This window comes from Callithrix jacchus, chromosome 22 (genome assembly GCF_049354715.1).
Source record: "Callithrix jacchus isolate 240 chromosome 22, calJac240_pri, whole genome shotgun sequence".
Lineage (NCBI taxonomy): Eukaryota > Metazoa > Chordata > Mammalia > Primates > Cebidae > Callithrix > Callithrix jacchus.
Window position 1 is genome coordinate 4761834 of NC_133523.1, and position 16233 is coordinate 4778066.

At 59.3% G+C, this 16233-nt stretch overlaps 1 protein-coding gene across 13 annotated transcripts in view; it reads left to right on the forward strand.

Moving 5' to 3' along the window:
- Positions 1 to 16233, forward strand: part of KDM4B (lysine demethylase 4B) — a 181158-nt gene that overhangs the window by 57562 nt on the left and 107363 nt on the right. For 6 of the 13 annotated variants that reach the window (XM_054249399.2, XM_054249400.2, XM_078361602.1 and 3 more), the window contains 2 exons: positions 8377 to 8542; positions 15107 to 15282. In XM_054249399.2, coding sequence (XP_054105374.2) covers positions 8402 to 8542; positions 15107 to 15282 — 317 coding nt within the window. In that variant the 5' untranslated portion in view covers positions 8377 to 8401. Of the gene's footprint in view, positions 1 to 8376; positions 8543 to 9625; positions 9714 to 9811; positions 9935 to 15106; positions 15402 to 16233 lie in introns of all 13 variants that reach the window. The other 7 variants (XM_054249397.2, XM_054249398.2, XM_078361604.1 and 4 more) reach the window with 4 other exon arrangements.

Genomic DNA, 16233 nt, shown 5'->3' on the forward strand with positions numbered 1-16233 from the left:
GTTTTTGTTTTTGTTTTTTTTGTGTTGAGACAGGGTCTCACTCTGTCCCAGGCTGGAGTGCAGTGGTGCTATCTGGGCTCACTGCAGCCTCGATCTCTTGGGCTCAAGGGATCCTCCTACCTCAGCCTCTGAGTAATTGGAACTACAGCTGTACGCAAGCATGCCTGAGGGATTTTAAAATTTTTTGTAGAGATGGGGTCTCGCTATGTTGCCCAGGCCGGTCCTGAACTCCCAACCACAGGTGATCACGCACGTCGGCCTCCCACAGTGCTGAGGTGATGGGCGTGAGCCCCGCCTCCGGCCTTCTCATTTCTAAACTGATTCTTTGTCATCAGTTTTGGTGTGGCCACCATCAGGTGGCGGCTGAAAGTTGTCACCTGGCCATTTCTTGGGTGGCCCTTGAGCCAACACCCCTGCATCCTGCCCCACTCCCAGGTTCTTCCATTCCAGAGTAGACTCTGGGTCAAGGAGAGTCCTTGGATCCTAGGGACATGGCCAGTTGTGGGGCCTGGGAACATGTGGACAAGACGCCAGCCCCGCCCCAGCAGTACCAGTGCAGGTGTGGTGGAGGCCTGATTGGGTCAGCCAGACTGTCCCCACCCGAAGGCCCCTGCCAAGGCCCTGCATCTGAAGACTGCAGGGTTAGGGTGGCAGTCCGGGAGGATGTCCCTGAGCCAGGCATGTCAGCCACCAGGAGAGCAGCCCATGCTGGAGCATGTGGCCCTGTTTAACCCGGCTGGAAGGGTCCCCTCTTGTTACCAGTGTCTGGCCTGACCCTGCTCGTTCCTTTCCTGGGTTGCAGAGGAGCCGTGCAGGACCACCAGGGTGGGACCACCCATTAGATGCAGCTTCCGGTCCCACGTGGCACCTGTTGGGCTGGGAGCACGGTCACCGCAGGAGGGCTGAGGAGATAGGCCTGGCCCAACACATGTGTCCCCTAACACACCACTGCCTTAAAAAAAAAGGCTTTATTGAGATGTAATTTACAAACCATACAAGTCACCCATTTGAAGCATGTAATCCATTGTTTGTAGTTTAATCAAAAGCTTGCTCTTGGGCCTCAAAATGAGTAGGAGGAGAAAGGGACCTTTTTTTATTGTTAAGAGATTTTTTTTTTTTTTTTTGAGACGAAGTCTCTCGATGTCGCCCAGGCTGGCGTGTCACTGCAACGTTGGTTCACTGCAACCCCTGCCTCCCGGGTTCAAGCGATGCTCCTGCCTCACCTCCCGAGTACCTGAAATTACAGGCGCCACCACGCCCAACTAATTTTTGTATTTTTAGTAGAGACGGGGTTTCACCATGTTGGTCAGGGTGGTCTCAAATTCCTGACCTCGTGATCTGCCCTCCTTGGCCTCCCAAAGTGCAGGGATTTCAGGCATGAGCCAATGCGCCTGGCCTGTTACTATGGATTTTGAGAGCTACGCTGCGTGAGGGCCTTCCATGCTACGCTGAGGGCCAGGGAACACCAGTCTGTCCTGAGTCCCCACTTCCCATTAGGGAGAAACCCAGGGCCAGGCGTGGTGGCCCACGCCCATAATCCTAGCACTGTGGGAGGCTGGGGCGAGAGGACTGCTAAGCCCAGTGTGCCCTGGTCCCCAGCTTCCTCTCTGGTCCCCCAGCCAGGAGCAGCTGTGGGATCCGTGGATCCTACGTAAAATGAAGCCACAGGCTCCCCGTGCTAAAACCACGAAGGCTCTTCAGATGGGACCAGCTGGGCCTTAAACTGCATGTTTAACTGAGCAGGGCTGGGGTACCCACGGGGGCTGCGTGCCCTGGAAGCCAGCCCTGTCTGCAGTCTGCTGCCCACAGCCAGAGCGAGCTTTCTAGAAATTTCAGGTGGATCGTGTCTCCTTGTGTAAACCACCCTGTCGGCTTCCCCTCCAACCCCACAGGAAGGGCAGGCTCCTTCCAGCGCAGCCCCAGGGCCCACCCCGTCTAGCCTTGACCCTGCCACCACCTCCATGCTCCCTGCTGCCCTGCCTCTCGGGCCTTAGCTCTTCCCTGGCGTTGCTGGGTCCTTCCCTCTGCCTGGACCTTCCTCTTGCCCTGGACCTCCCAGGACCCGCCCCCTGCATGTTTCACAGTCGGTTCCAGACGCAGGCCCTCTGCCATCTAGCCCTCTCTGACCCAACCAGCTTCATTTGTCTGTCTCTTTTCTGTTTCTTTTCTTCACCTCCGCCTCCCGGGTTCAAGCCATTGTCCCGCCTCAGCCTCCCAAGTAGCTGGGATTACAGGCACCCGCCACCACACCCTGCTAATTTTTGTGTTTTTAATAGAGATGGGGTTTTACCATGTTATATAAGGCTGGTCTCCAACTCCTTGACCTCAAGTGATCCTTTGGCGTTGGCCTGCCAAAGTGCTGGGATTACAGGTGTGAGCCACCGTGCCCGGCCTTGAAAGTTTTTTGAGATGATCTGGCTCTGTCGCCCAGGCTGGAGTGCAATGCTGCGGTCACGGCTCACTGTGGCCTGAAACTCCCGGGCTCAAGTGATCCTCCCGCTTCAGCCTCCCAGAGCACTGGGGTCGCAGGCGTGTGCTGCTGCCCCTGTCTTCGCTTGTCTCTGAAGCTCTTGCTCACTCCTCTAACGCCATTAGTCAGCGTCCAGATTGGGCCTGTTTCGTCCCAGAACCGAAACTCTGCCAGGCAGTGGTGGGGCCTGCACATTTGCTCGGTGGAGGGTTCCGGGGACCAGGTGGCTTCCAGAGGCCGGCAGGCTGGCCGCGAGCTGCCCAGGGCTGGGCCATGCTGGAGAGTCGGGCCAGCGCAGTGCACCCAAGGCCGTCTGGTGGTTTTGAAATTGGGTCTGTATCATGAGCATTACCGCTTTTGTGAAATTTGCTAGCAGGGTACTGAGAGAAATTCAAACAATAGCTGAGAATAAAATCCGTCCCTCCCGCTGCCCTGGTGTCCATAGGAGCTGACTGCCACCCCGTTTATGCACCATTAGCTATCAGCTAGAATCTTCTACAAGGATAGGGCAGGGTAGCGGGAGCAGGGTTCGAGGGCCCCAGTTGTTGGGATCTATGCTGGCCCGGCTGCAGCCAGGTCACACCATGGGGCAGCCGAGGCTTCCTTTGGCCCAGCTGGGGCCTTCACTGCACCCTGAGACCCAGCGCCCTGTGAGCAGGAGACGGAGAAAGGGGTCTCCAAGGAAGGGTGCAGCAGCACTGTGAGTGGCCGGCAGGTGCAGGGTGCCACCGGGCAGAGGCCGGCAGAGGCAGACACTGGCGCGGTTGCCTGGTGTCTCTCCGTGTGTGTGTTTGTGCCAGGACTGCTAAATACGCAGAGCAGGCGGCGTGGTGCTCTCCCCACATCACCAGAAGGATGTGTCACCCTGCGACGCTGGAGACCCACCACCACTTCACGCCTGGCTGTTTCCCATGCCTCCCGCCTGTGCCAGGCCAAAAGGCCTCGCGTGAGGCTGCCGTGTGTGCCGCGTGGCTGCGGATGTCTCCTTGGCCTCTTTGAGCTGAGGAGAGCACTGCTGTTCTCTCTTCTTTGTAAGTGCAGGAGAACATTATTTTTCTTTTTTCCATCCTTCCTTCCTCGCTTTCTTCACTCTCTCTTTAATTTTTTTTGAGATGGAGTTTCTCATCACCTCAGCTAGAGTGCAATGGCGTGATCTCGGCTCACTGCAACTCCACCCAAATTCAAACAACTCTCCTGCCTCAGCCTCCCGAGTAGCTGGGATTACAGTGCCCGCCACCACACCTGACTCATTTTGTATTTTTAGTAGAGACAGGGTTTCACCATATTGGCCAGGCTGGTCTCGAACTCTGTACTCCGGTGACCCACCTGCCTCGGCTTCCCAAAGTGTTGGGATTACAGGCGTGAGCCACTGCGCTTGGCCTTCTTTTTAATTTTTTTTTTTTTGCGAAGTGCTTTACTAGATATAATCTGCACGCTCATTGGAAGTGTTCAGTCCCACAGTGTTTAGTTTATTCAAAACCTGTGCAAGTGTCATCACAGTTTGTTTTTATTTTTATTCCTTTACTTTTTAGAAACAGGGTCTGCTCTGTCGCCCAGGGGCTGGAGTACAGTGGCACAGTCACAGCTCACTGCAGCCTCGAAATCCTGACCTCGAGCAGTCCTCCTGCCTCAGCCTCCCTGAGTGCTGGGATTACAGGTGTGAGCCCCATGCCTGGCCCTCAGTCAGTTGGAGAACATGTTCATTTCCCCACAGAGAAGGCCTGTACTCTGGGGGGTCGTACATGGCCTTCTGTGCCTGGCCTCTCTCACTGAGATGTCCTCAAGGTTTACCCACATGGAGGAGCCTGTGTCAGAGCCCCATTCCTGTTTATGGCTGCGTCCTACTCCACTGCAAGTGTGGACGTGTTGTGTTGATGCATTCTTCCGCCGGTGACACGTGGGTTCTTTCCCCTTTTAAGGGCTGTTGTGAATTGTGCTGCTGGGGAACGTGGCGTACGAGGTCCCGCATGGACGGATGCTTTCATTCTTCTGGGGCAGATCCCTGGGAGTGGGATGGCTGGGTCAAGTGGGATTGATGTGCGGTGTTTCCAGGAACCTCCAGGCCGCCCTGCAGAGCAGCTGCCCGCATCACCCTCCTGCCTGCCTGTGTTCCAGGGCCCCGGTTTCTCCGCATCCCCGCCCACACCGTGACCATCTGCCGTTCTGATTCTCCCATCCTGGTGGGTGTGGGGTGGTGGCTCATCGTGGCTCTCAGGTGCATTTTCCTGGTACTGAGTGCCGCTGGGCACCTTCTCCTGTGCGCGTTGCCTGTTCATCTGCTTTGGAGAGCTGTCTACCCCAGTCCGTGGCCCGTTTTTTTGTTTGTTTGTTTTTGAGACAGGGCTTCACTCCTGTTGCCCAGGCTGGGAGGTTGGAGTATAGTGGTGTGATCTCTGCTCACTGCAACCTCTGCCTCCTGCAATTCTCCTGCCTCAGCCTCCCGAGCTGGGATTACAGGTGCAGACCACCATACCTGGCTAATTTTTGTATTTTTTATAGAGACGGAGCTTCACTATCTTGCCCTTGCTGGTGTCAAACTCCTGGCCTCAAATGATCTGCCTGCCTCGGCCTCCCGAAGTGCTGGGATTACAGGCATGAGCCACCGTGCCCACCAGCCTTGGTGCATTTTTATTGGGTCGCTTGTCTTTGGCTGTGAGTTGAGAGCCCCCCTCCTTGGTGTGGCCCCGTCTCGAGTGTGTCGCTGTTTGCAGGCAGCTCCTCCAGCCCTTCCAGGGTGTCTGAGCCCCAAGCCGTCGTGCGCCACTTGTCTGCTTGTTCCTGGTGATGTGGAAGGTCGGCCACAAGGCCGCGTTTCAGTACAGCCGCTCTTCACTGTCGAGCTGTGTTGCGCGTGCGTCAAGGTTACGGAGCGTGGGGATTGTCAACCATTTTAGTAATTTACCTCCTAAGCAATGTCGTCCCAAAAAGGCACAGATCGCCAGCACGGTGGCTCATGCCTGTAATCCCAACACTTTGGGAGGCCAAGGTGGGAGGATCACTTCAGACCAGGAGTTTATTAGCAGGCTGGCAACATGGCAAGACCCTGTCTCTACAAAAAGTACAAACATCAGCCAGGTGTGCTGGCACACACCTGTGATCCCAGCTGCTTGGGAGGCTGAGGCAGGAGGGTTGCTTGAGCCCAGAAGGTGGAGGCTGCAGTGAACCGTGACTGCGCCACTGCGCTCCAGCCTAGGCAGCAGAGCCAGACACTGCCTCAAAAAACAGTGATCATTTTTTAAAAAGTGGGCACAACTGCCCGTAGGGGCGTCGGTGGGTGGCGTGCCTGAGCACCTTTCAGGGAGTGGCTCCAGATGGAAGGGCTCTCTGGGTCCCCCCAGCGTGGGTTTTGATGCGGAACCTGCCACAGGCATTTGTCACCCAACATTGCAGTGTGTGCTGCCGGCAGCTGTGGCCACAAGCTTTTCAGATGAGCCCTCAACCCTGCGAGGTGTGGGGAGCCCCCACTTTATTATTTATCTATCTATTTTTTGAGACATCCCTTGGGCCACCCAGCCCTGCCCCAGGCCCTGTCCTTCCTGGGTGGAACTGGTGTGGGGAGGACACGGGAGTGTTGTAGGCTCTGCACTGCACAGGCCACCCTGTGGCCAGGCCTGTGGGGCAGGTGGGCTTTGATGACCTGGAGGTCAGAGCCTGCAGGGGTGGGTGGACCGGCCCCCAACAGGACTCCTGCTTGAGAGCTTCCTGGGAGCTGATGGCCTTTGCAGCGGGTCACTGCGGGCAGGAAGAGGCCATGGGTGATCTGCCTGCAGAGAGGCAGCCAGGGACGAGAGCTGCTGGGAGCAGATGGGCCCAGCGCTTCACCAGGTGCCAGAGCGCAAGGGGAGACTCATGCGGTCACGGCAGTGCCCTGACGTCACATGCAGCCCGGCTGCCTACCTCCCGTGTGGCCTAGGCCCACGACCACCCCTTGTGGGCCTCCATGCCCTGCTCGTAAGCTCAGTCGACTGTGTCACCACCTGTGACGCACAGAGCAGAGTCAGGGACCCAGTAAGTGCTGATGTGGGGACCACTGTGGCCACCAGCCCATCTGGGCACCGTCTGTGGCAGATCCAGGGATGGCCTCAGGCCTTCTGCCCGGCCTCTGAGGGCTGGGGACCAGTGGTGGGCCCGAGGGAATGGTGTCCTGCTACCCCGTCCTCCCTCCTCTCCCATGCCCGTCCTCACCAGTACCCAACGAAGGCTGGCACCGAGGGTCCCACAGTGGTCCAGCCACGGCCTCTGCTCCCTCTGAGCCGGTGGCTCCCTGGGGACAGTCTTGTCTGTTGCCACACTCCACTGTCTGGAACAAGCAGGCCTGGGTGGACGCTGCATGGCCTCGTCTGGGTGAGAGCAGGAGGGCAGGTGCGGCGTGCGGGGGACTGCCGGGCCTGTGGGGCTGGCGCAGTTGCGGGGAGGATTAGGTCTGGGCCTTGGCTGCGGGCGAGGGGACTACTGGGACAGTGTGGTGGCCTAGGAGGCCCGGCTGGTCAGGGCACAGGCAGCTTCTGTGATTGGGCCACGTGCTGCCCACTGTACACTCAGGGCCTCCTGTGCAGTCACCGGCTTGGTGGCGGGCGGGGCCTCAGCCAGGACAGGAACTTGGAGCTGCGGGGTTTTGTCAACCCTTTGGGTCTCTCAGCAGCAGCCCGGCTGGGGCACAGTGCTGGGTATCAGCCCTGTGTGCTGCAGGCAGGGTGCAGGGTGGACCCAGGGCAGCGGGGGGAGGCTGGGGGTGCCCTGGGTTTGCTTCCGCCCGGATGGAGGTTCTGGACACCCATGCAAGCCCAGCTGGGGCCGCCAAACCACCCTGCACGGATTCCTGGGTACGTGCTGCCCTCTAGTGCTCACAGCGGGGAGCGCCTCTGGAAGCGGGTGGCTGTGCCTTAGTGGCCAGGAGCCCAGCTCCAGGGACTGACTGGTGGCTCCCTGCTGTGCTTGGGGTGGGGAGGTGGATTTTGTTAAGTTTTCTCTAAGTTTTTGGATTTGTACGCACTTGGGTCCTACTTATTATTTCCAAATCCTAGAGGGATTCTGCCTCGCATTTGGAGACTAACCTGCCAAGGAGGACCCTTCCCCAGAGTCTGTGATCGAAGCCTCTTCCCGGTGGGGCTGAGCTAGCAGTTCCTACAGCTCCTACCAGTTCCTGCCAGCTTCTGCCAGTTCCTACCAATTCCCACCAGTTCCTACCAGCTCCCGCCAGCTCCTGCAGTCCCCGTGGATAGGACAGTGTGATCCCAACATTTCCAGGTGGTTGCCGGCGGTGAATCACTTGGCCAGGAGACTCGGCCTCAATCCCCTGTTCTGTTTGGCCTGCCGGCTGCTTTATGGTCCACGTGACTCTGGGCAGCTGTGATGGTGGGAAATGAGCTGTCCCGACCTGGCCTCCTGTTCTGGGTCAGGGTTCCTGCGGGGGCCTGAGTTCCACTGCCAGCAGCCAGTCCAGTCCCCTGTGACCCACAGGCCTGCCCCGAGGTGTGGGTTCCCCTGCCCTTGAGCATGTGACCCTCGCCCGTGGCCTCCCTTGCTTCTGAAAACCTGCAGGTGCCTCTGCCTGTCGTGCGATCTGGCTCAGAGCAGAGAGAGCGATCTGCAGTGGACGCCGGCACACCTGGGGCGTCCCTGATAAGAAAGCCGTTCTTGCGCGGCCCCGTTTAAAATTAGCGCACTTGCTCCCGGTATCATCTTGGCCTCAGAAACTAGGACGCCTCCGATTCTTGTGAGCTGCAGCCCTCGGGCCCTTTGTGCTCAGCAGAGAGATGGGGTGCTCCTGGTTTTCTCTCCTGCCCCTGCTCAGCTGCGAGGGCCTGGCTGCCTTTGTCCTCCTGGCAGCTGCGGTATTTTTAGAGGGACTCTGAGGGCCGGGCGTGGCGGCACCGCTGGCTTACCTCTCTCGTTTTCCTCCACAGGTGTGGTTCCTGCACAGCTGCAGCCATGGGGTCTGAGGACCACGGCGCCCAGAACCCCAGCTGCAAAATCATGACGTTTCGTCCAACCATGGAAGAATTTAAGGACTTCAACAAATACGTGGCCTACATAGAATCGCAGGGGGCCCACCGGGCGGGCCTGGCCAAGGTGGGTGACATCCTGGCCCCAGCATGGCCCTCCACAGCCTGCGCCTCGGGGCTGCAGACTTCCCGGGTCCCAGCCCAGCCAGCCCCACAGGCGAGGCCCATGCACATGGACTGTTTTGGGGCCACTCAGCTTGCAGACACGCACCTATTGATGGTGCTCTGACAGTATGCCAGGCACCGTTCTAGGCACTGGACCTGAGAAGTGACTGGTGCAGGCCCAGGCTCCAGGGAGCTGGCAGGGGGTGGTGAGGACACACAGCCACACTGCAGTGAAGTCCAGTGGGCAGCGGCCACCAGGGCGTTCCTGCTGGGAGCTGATGTGTCACTGAGGGATGGCAGGAATCTAGGAAGCCTTCCAGGGGTGCTTAGTGCCTGAGGAGTCCTTATTTTCCTAGTCAAACAGTTATTTTTTATTTGGGTGTGGTGTTGCATGCCTGTGGTCTCAGCTACGTGGGAGGCTGAGGCAGGAGGATTGCTTGAGCCCAGGAATTAGAGGCTGCAGGGAGCTAAGATCATGCTACTGCACTCCTGCCCGGGCAGCAGAGCAAGACCCTGTCTCAAAAACCAAATCAAACCAAATCAAAGACAATGTTTTTGAGACAGTAGTGGCTGGGTCAGGAAACTTTGCCCAGTGCAGCAGTGCAGGCCGAGAGCGACCAGTGTCTCCTCCATGTCCCGACCAGCCCCCACCTTCTCCCTGGATGTAGCACTGTCACCGGGTCTTCTGTCTCTCTCCCGGCATTTTGTGCATGTGTGTTTGTGTGTGTGAATACAGACAGAGACCCCCAAACCCCACGTGCTAAGTATCTACAGTACTGTGCTGCTCGGCTGGGCACGGTGGCTCAGGCCTGTAATCCCAGCATTTTGGGAGGCTGAGGCGGGAGGACCGCTTGAGGCCAGGAGTTTGAGACCAACGTGGGCAACACAGTAAGATCCCATCTCTACAAAAAATACAAAAAATGAGCCAGCTGTGGTGGTGGTGCATGCCTGTGGTCCCAGCTACTTGGGAGGCTGAGGTGGGAGGATCACTTGAGCCAGGGAGATAGAGGCTGCAGTGAGCTGAGATTGCGCCACCGCACTCCAGCCTGGAGGACAGAGCAAGATCCCGTCTCCAGAACAAAACGAACTGAAAAGTCTGTGCTGCTCTTCTGAACGCTTTGCGGTTCCCGAAGGTGGGCGCTTCCGTGAGTCTGTTCTGGTGTGAGCCTGTTCGGGCAGCGCTCACCTCTCGTCTGGAAGCTGAATCACCTTTGCATTTGGGTTCTTCCAGCTGCCTGCTGTGTGACGCTCACTGCTCTTCCTCAGCGAGGCCGGGGCTCGGCAGGTGCTCTCTACACACTGCCAGAGGCTGAGCGCCTGGGCTCTGCGAGCCAGCAGGGCAGCCAGACAGCGTGTAAGTGAAAGTGCGCAGCCCCGTGTCAATAAAACTTTATTCCTGAACCCTAGAGTGCAAACTCATACTGTTTTCACGTGTTCTCAAGTAGTAGTTTTTCTTTTCCCCCAACCACTTAAAAGTGAATAAAAAATAAAAGAAAAAAGCCTTCTTAAACACTTATACAGAAGCAAGAAGGGGCTGGATTTGGCCCGAGGGCCGCAGTGTGCTGACCCCAGGCTGCCTGCACTCCTGGCCCTCCCCGCCCTGCCCTCCTCCCCTGCGTCCCTGGCTCTGGTGGATTTTGTCATTAGCATCCGCCTCTCTCCTAGTGATCTTTCAGCACCAAACTTGCATTGTTAGGTCTTCGTCTCCCAGCCTCAGAGTGGGGAAGCCGTCTGACGCCGTCTTTTTCCGGCCAAGGTAGATGTGTTTTCTGTTTTGAGAGGAGGTCTGGCTCTGTTGCCCAGGCTGGGGCGCAGTGGTGTGATCATGGCTCGCTGCAGCCTCGACCTCCTGGGCTCAAGCGATCCTCTAGCCTCTGCTCCCGACTAGCTGGGACCACAGGTGTGCATCACCAAGCTTGCTGTTTGTTTGTGACACAGCATGACAATGTGGGAATGGCAGCACATCTGTGTCAGGGGCGGAACTGTGCTGGCTGCTGCCGGCCTGGCTTCAGTCCTCTCTTTAAAAGCCTTCGGTTCTCCTGTCTGATCTTAAACCATCCTCCCTGGCCCACCAGGCTGCAGGCCGCCATCCCAGGAAGGGGCCAGGTCCTCCTCCTCTTCTCCCTGGCGCCTGTAGGGCGGGTGGGACGGACATGGCTTCCCTTCATCCGTTCGCCTCTGTCTCCTGCCCTTGACCTACTTCCGCGTTTCCCAGGGTGCAGCGGCTCTTTCTGGGTTTGGATCCACGGCGTCCTGATGTCAGGAAGTTGTGGGAAGTCAGCATCTCAGACTGCCCTGAACTCTTTCCTGGGGCACCTTTAAAGACCCACGCCATCACTTTTTTCTCATCCCTCACCGCCCACCAGGCTCTGTGGCCCTGGCTTCTGCAGCTCCCTCTGTCCTCCACATGGCAGTCTTGGGCACGGCCTCGGCTCCTGGCTGGACTGTTGTCTCCCACGCCAGCACCTCCGCTCCCCCCTCACTTGCTGACACCTTTGCTGCCACCTCTTTCAGCCCTGAAGTTGCTGCTTCAGGCTTCCTCGCCACCCCCGCCCCCAGGCCAGTTCCCCCTTGAGATTCTCAGTGCCAGGGTCTTAGGGAGGCCGATGTGGGGAGTGTGGTTTCCCTGCCTTGTGTTCTGCGTGTTCCTTCCCACGCCCCTCCAGTGGCCTCCCTCCAGTGGCCTCCTCCTAGTGCCGATTTTCCTGGGACACATGCGGAGGATCCTTTTTCAAACCCATGGAGGGGGCTGGGCAGTAGGGGCTGCCTGGGGCCCGTGCTGTGGAGAGATATGTATGTGTGTCTGTGTGCATGTGTGCGTGTGTGTTTATGTGCATGTGTGTGCATGTCTGTGCGTGTGTGTGTGTCTGTGCATGTGTGTGTGTGTGCACACGGGAGATGGAAAGGGGGGAGGCGGCTCTCACACAGCCCAGAGAGCTTGGCAGCTGCAGAGTCACGTTGGCACCCATGTGTAGCACGCGCACACCCCCTTGTGCAGCTCTGTGGGGACAGACGGGCTCAGGGAAGCATCTGGTTTGGCCCTGGCCAGCCCTGCATCTTCCAAATAGGGGGTCCTTGGCTGGAGCAGCCAGCCTCTTTAGAGCAGGAGCACAGGCCCTTGCGGGTTCAGAGCGAGCTGTGTGGGTGTCAGGGTCCCCCTCTCACCCTGCTCTCCCCGCCTTTACCACCCTTTGTGTATGTGTGTTCATGCCCGTCTGCCTGTGTGGGGTTGGGGCTGGAGGGTTTCCTGGTTCCTTCCAAACTGTTTTGGTTTCACATCCCACTTTCCGCAGCAGAGATCTGTAGACACATGGAGCTGGGTAGGGGCTGGAGCTCGCGGTGCCCCTGGCTGCTGGGAGCCCCCACCCCGCGTTGCTGGGGCCTCCACAGCCGGGTGTCCCCAGCCACTCGGGAGGCACTGGGGTGAGAGGAGCCCCAGGAGGCCCTGTCTGGGGTCCTGTTAGGAGGGGTGAGAGCTTCTGGTGCCCCCTTCCAGCTGCCTCCCAGGAGGGCACCAGCAGGGGAGGCCCTGGCCACCCTCAGTTGTACTGCTCGCTGGCATCTGCCTCTTACCGTTCTGTGGCCTGTCATCCTCCTGGCCCCGGCTGAAGCTGGCCCCCCAGGAGCCCTGCGTGAGGGACTTTTGGGGACCACCCCAGGCCTGGAAGGCCCACGTGTGGCAGTGGGATCACTGTGAGCGGCTCTCACTGCCTTCTCAACGTTTCCACCTGGAGCCCTCCTCCTGGATCCGCGTCTTGGCAGGAATGTGGGCTGTCGCTTCTGTCCTCTTAACGCCCTGCAGGATTTTCCCAGAGCCTTCGGGTTTGAGCCCAGCTGGAAGTGGCCCTTGTTCACGCCGCCTGTCAGCACCTGCCTGGGGCGTGGCACCTAGAGTGTGGCTCCGTGCGTGCAGCACAGACGCCGTGGGGGTATTTGGAGCCTCCCATGTGGCTCCCAGATGTCTTTACTACACAGTGCTTGCCGAGGAGGGGACGGATGAACAAAGTCGCCCAAGGCTGTCTTTCGAGCGGGGAAACCCGGAGCGAAGTGCTCTGTTCATTTCGCAGCTTAGGGTGATGGACGCGTTTCCTGTCATGGCAGTGAAGGGGCCAGTTCATGGTTTCCTCTCGGCCAGCAGCCTTGGCCTGGATGTGGAGCCGGGCTGGGTTGGTGGGTCTCCTGTAGAAGCAGACGGGGGCTTCCTGAGAGGGAGGCGGCCCGTGGAGCCTCTCGCCACCCAGCTCCGTTCTGGGCAGGAGCATCTCGTGCCTGGGACTCAGGCCCTTTTGTTTCTATTTCTTGCCTTTCCACTCCTGAACGTCTTGGCATCTCACTGATTCTTCAGCTGCCCCCTTGAAATCGAAGAGAAGGGCATCCTGGCCGCTGCTCCAGCACCCTGCCATCTCATGGCCTGTGCCAGCGACAGCAGCCCCAGGCACCTATTGCGCTGTGGCCACAGTGGACATGGAAGGGTGGGGAGTCTCCAGAAAGAGCCGGCGTGAGCCTGGACTGTCCTTTCCTTGGGACCTGACTCACCTTGGTTTGACTCTGGTTCCCCTCGCTTGGCACTGCACACCTGGGCCGGGTGGTTCTCTGGGGCGGGGCCATCCAGGCACTGCAGGGGCCAAGCAGCATCCCTGGCCTCCACCTACTTCCTACCAGGAGCACCCTCAGTCGTGACAGCCACAGGTGTCCCCAGACATAGCCAGGTGTCCCCCTGGGGGACAGGACCCCCCCTCAGTTGAGAGCCACCTGCTTGCTGCGGCTGCAGCTGTTACTGTTTTTGCCAAAGAGGCCCGCGCATACCGGCCGCGGAGGCCGCACCTTCCCGTCGTTAACAAGCACCTGGAGGATAAGTGTTTTCATTGCCAAGCAAAACAGTCTCTTCGCTGATGTGATTGCTAGGTCCCTGGGGACAGTAAATGGATTTCAGCCATTCTGGAAGCTGCCAGCGACGTGGGCCTCAACGTGGAGCTCTTCCTTTGGGGGCCCTGAGTGCGGAGGGGCAGCTTTCCAGGTTCCTGGCAGATGAGCTGGAGCAGGGGGGTTAGTTCTTTCTCCCCATGCAGTTGGGTGGCCTGGGTGACCTTGGAAGAAGATGTGGGGCCTGCAGACCCCACCCTAGGACTGAGTGTGGCCGCCCAGAGCAGCTGGGAGTGCCTGCACAGAAGGGTGCCTGGTGCCTCGAAGGCCTCTGGTGCCCACTGGCTGACTGGAATCTGGGATTGTCGGCCCAGAGACTCACCCCCACCAGAGGAGGGAGACCAGGCTGGGGATGCGGCTGGGAGCCCAGGGCGAGATGTGTGCCCCCGATAGCCCTGGTCCCTCAGCTCCTGGATGGGGCACCTGACGGGTGCTGGTCCTTGTCCTCTGCTGTTTTCTCTGCATGTCTCAGTGTCCAAGGTGGCCCAGGGCTTCCCTGGGGTGCTGGAATTCCATGTGGCTGCTAGGCTAGAGGTCCTGGGCCAAGGTCTGCCTGCCCACCCCAGTGGTGCCCTGGGCTGTGTTGTGGATTGCTGTGTGCCTCAGTTTCTTCAGTGGTCAGATGGGAACTTCACTGTTCCTCCCGCCTAGGGGATGTGTGTTCTGAGCCCCAGCACACTGCACAGTGCCCAGCTCAGCACAGCTCCTGTCCTGCCCCACAGCCCCTGACCCTGCCTGTCCCATGTGGCGCCGTCACCCTCCCCACGCTTCCTGTTGGCCTGCTCCAGGCAGTGTGGGAGGCCTGTGGGGTCGGATATATTTCCCAGCATTTCCTAGTTCCTAGAAGTTGGGTTGCCCCATAGTGGTCTCGGCCAAGTGGAGCCACTAGAGTGAATCTTGGCTCCAGCCCCTGGTGTCCAGGTGCTTGTGGCCCCTGGTGGGCGCAGTTCTCATTTCCTGCTGCTAGAGGGCACGGTGGGCTGCAACGCTTGGGACCAAGTGGGAAGAGTCCCGTTTTAAAAATGCCTTGCCCAGCACATTGGGAGGCTGAGATGGGAGGATCACTTGAGGCCCGGAGTTTGAGACCAGCCTATGCAACAAAACGAGACTCCATCTCTACAGAGAATAAAAAATAATGAGCTGGGCGTGGTGGTGCAAGTCTGTGGTCCCAGCTACTTGGGAGGCTGAGGTGGGAGTTGGAGGCTGCAGTGAGCTGTGATTGTGCCAGTGCACTCCAGGCTGGGTGGCGTAGCAAGACCCTATCTCAGCAACAACAACCACACATGCCTCAAAATGTGAGTCTGTGAGCCTCCAGATCCAGAACACACACGTGCCCCGTCCCCCATGTTGCTGAGTCTAATCCTGCACACGCGTGTCAAGGTCGGCCCTGGTGCCGTGGGGGCTGTGCCCAGCTTCCAGTCCTGGGAGATGAGGCCCTTGTTGGCTACAGAGTCTCCCAGGGAGTTTGATAAGGCAACAGAGGGGGGTGTCCCGAGGTGCAGATCTGGGGGGTGCTGGTCCCGGGGAGCCGGCGTCGCAGTCAGCTCTCTGGCCTCGCCCTGAGGCTCCGAGGGTGCCACCGACTCGCGTCCTGGTCTTGCAGATCATCCCCCCGAAGGAGTGGAAGCCTCGGCAGACGTACGACGACATAGACGACGTGGTGATCCCCGCCCCCATCCAGCAGGTGGTGACGGGCCAGTCGGGCCTCTTCACACAGTACAACATCCAGAAGAAGGCCATGACGGTGGGCGAGTACCGCCGCCTGGCCAACAGCGAGAAGTACGCGGGGCAGGCGGGCGGCCGGACCCTGCTCCCCGAGCACACCTGCTGGTGGAGGCCCTGGGGGCAGAGAAGGCCATGACGGTGGGCGAGTACCGCCGCCTGGCCAACAGCGAGAAGTACGCGGGGCAGGCGGGCGGCCGGACCCCGGTCCCCGAGCACACCTGCTGGTGGAGGCCCTGGGGGCAGAGAAGGCGTGGCACACGAAGCCCCCACAGTACGGCTGGCCTGCTCCATGTGCCCAGCATGGGCGGCAGCAACCCCTGAACCAAGGGTGGATCTGGACCCTCTCCCAGCCTGGGCTGATCCACCCCGCCTCACCTCAGCTTCCCAGGGCTTCCCAACACACAACGGGCGGCACCCCAGTCCCCAGCCCCAGAGCACCTTCTCCCCACCCTCCTGTGATGCCTGGACGGCTGGGCCCTCCTCAGAAAGGGCTTCCTGGCTGGCACAGGCACACACGAGAGCACAGGCACACATGGCACAGACACAGGTACACACGAGGGCACAGGCACACATGGCACAGACAGGTACACACGAGGGCACAGGCACACATGGCACAGACACAGGTACACACGAGAGCACAGGCACACATGGCACAGACAGGTACACACGAGGGCACAGGCACACATGGCACAGACAGGTACACACGAGGGCACAGGCACACATGGCACAGACACAGGTACACACGAGGGCACAGGCACACATGGCACAGACAGGCACACACGAGAGCACAGGCACACATGGCACAGACACAGGTACACACGAGAGCACAGGCACACATGGCACAGACAGGTACACACGAGGGCACAGGCACACATGGCACAGACACAGGTACACACGAGGGCACAGGCACACATGGCACAGACACAGGTACACACGAGAGCACAGGCACACATGGCACAGACAGGTACACACGAGGGCACAGGCACACATGGCACAGACACAGGT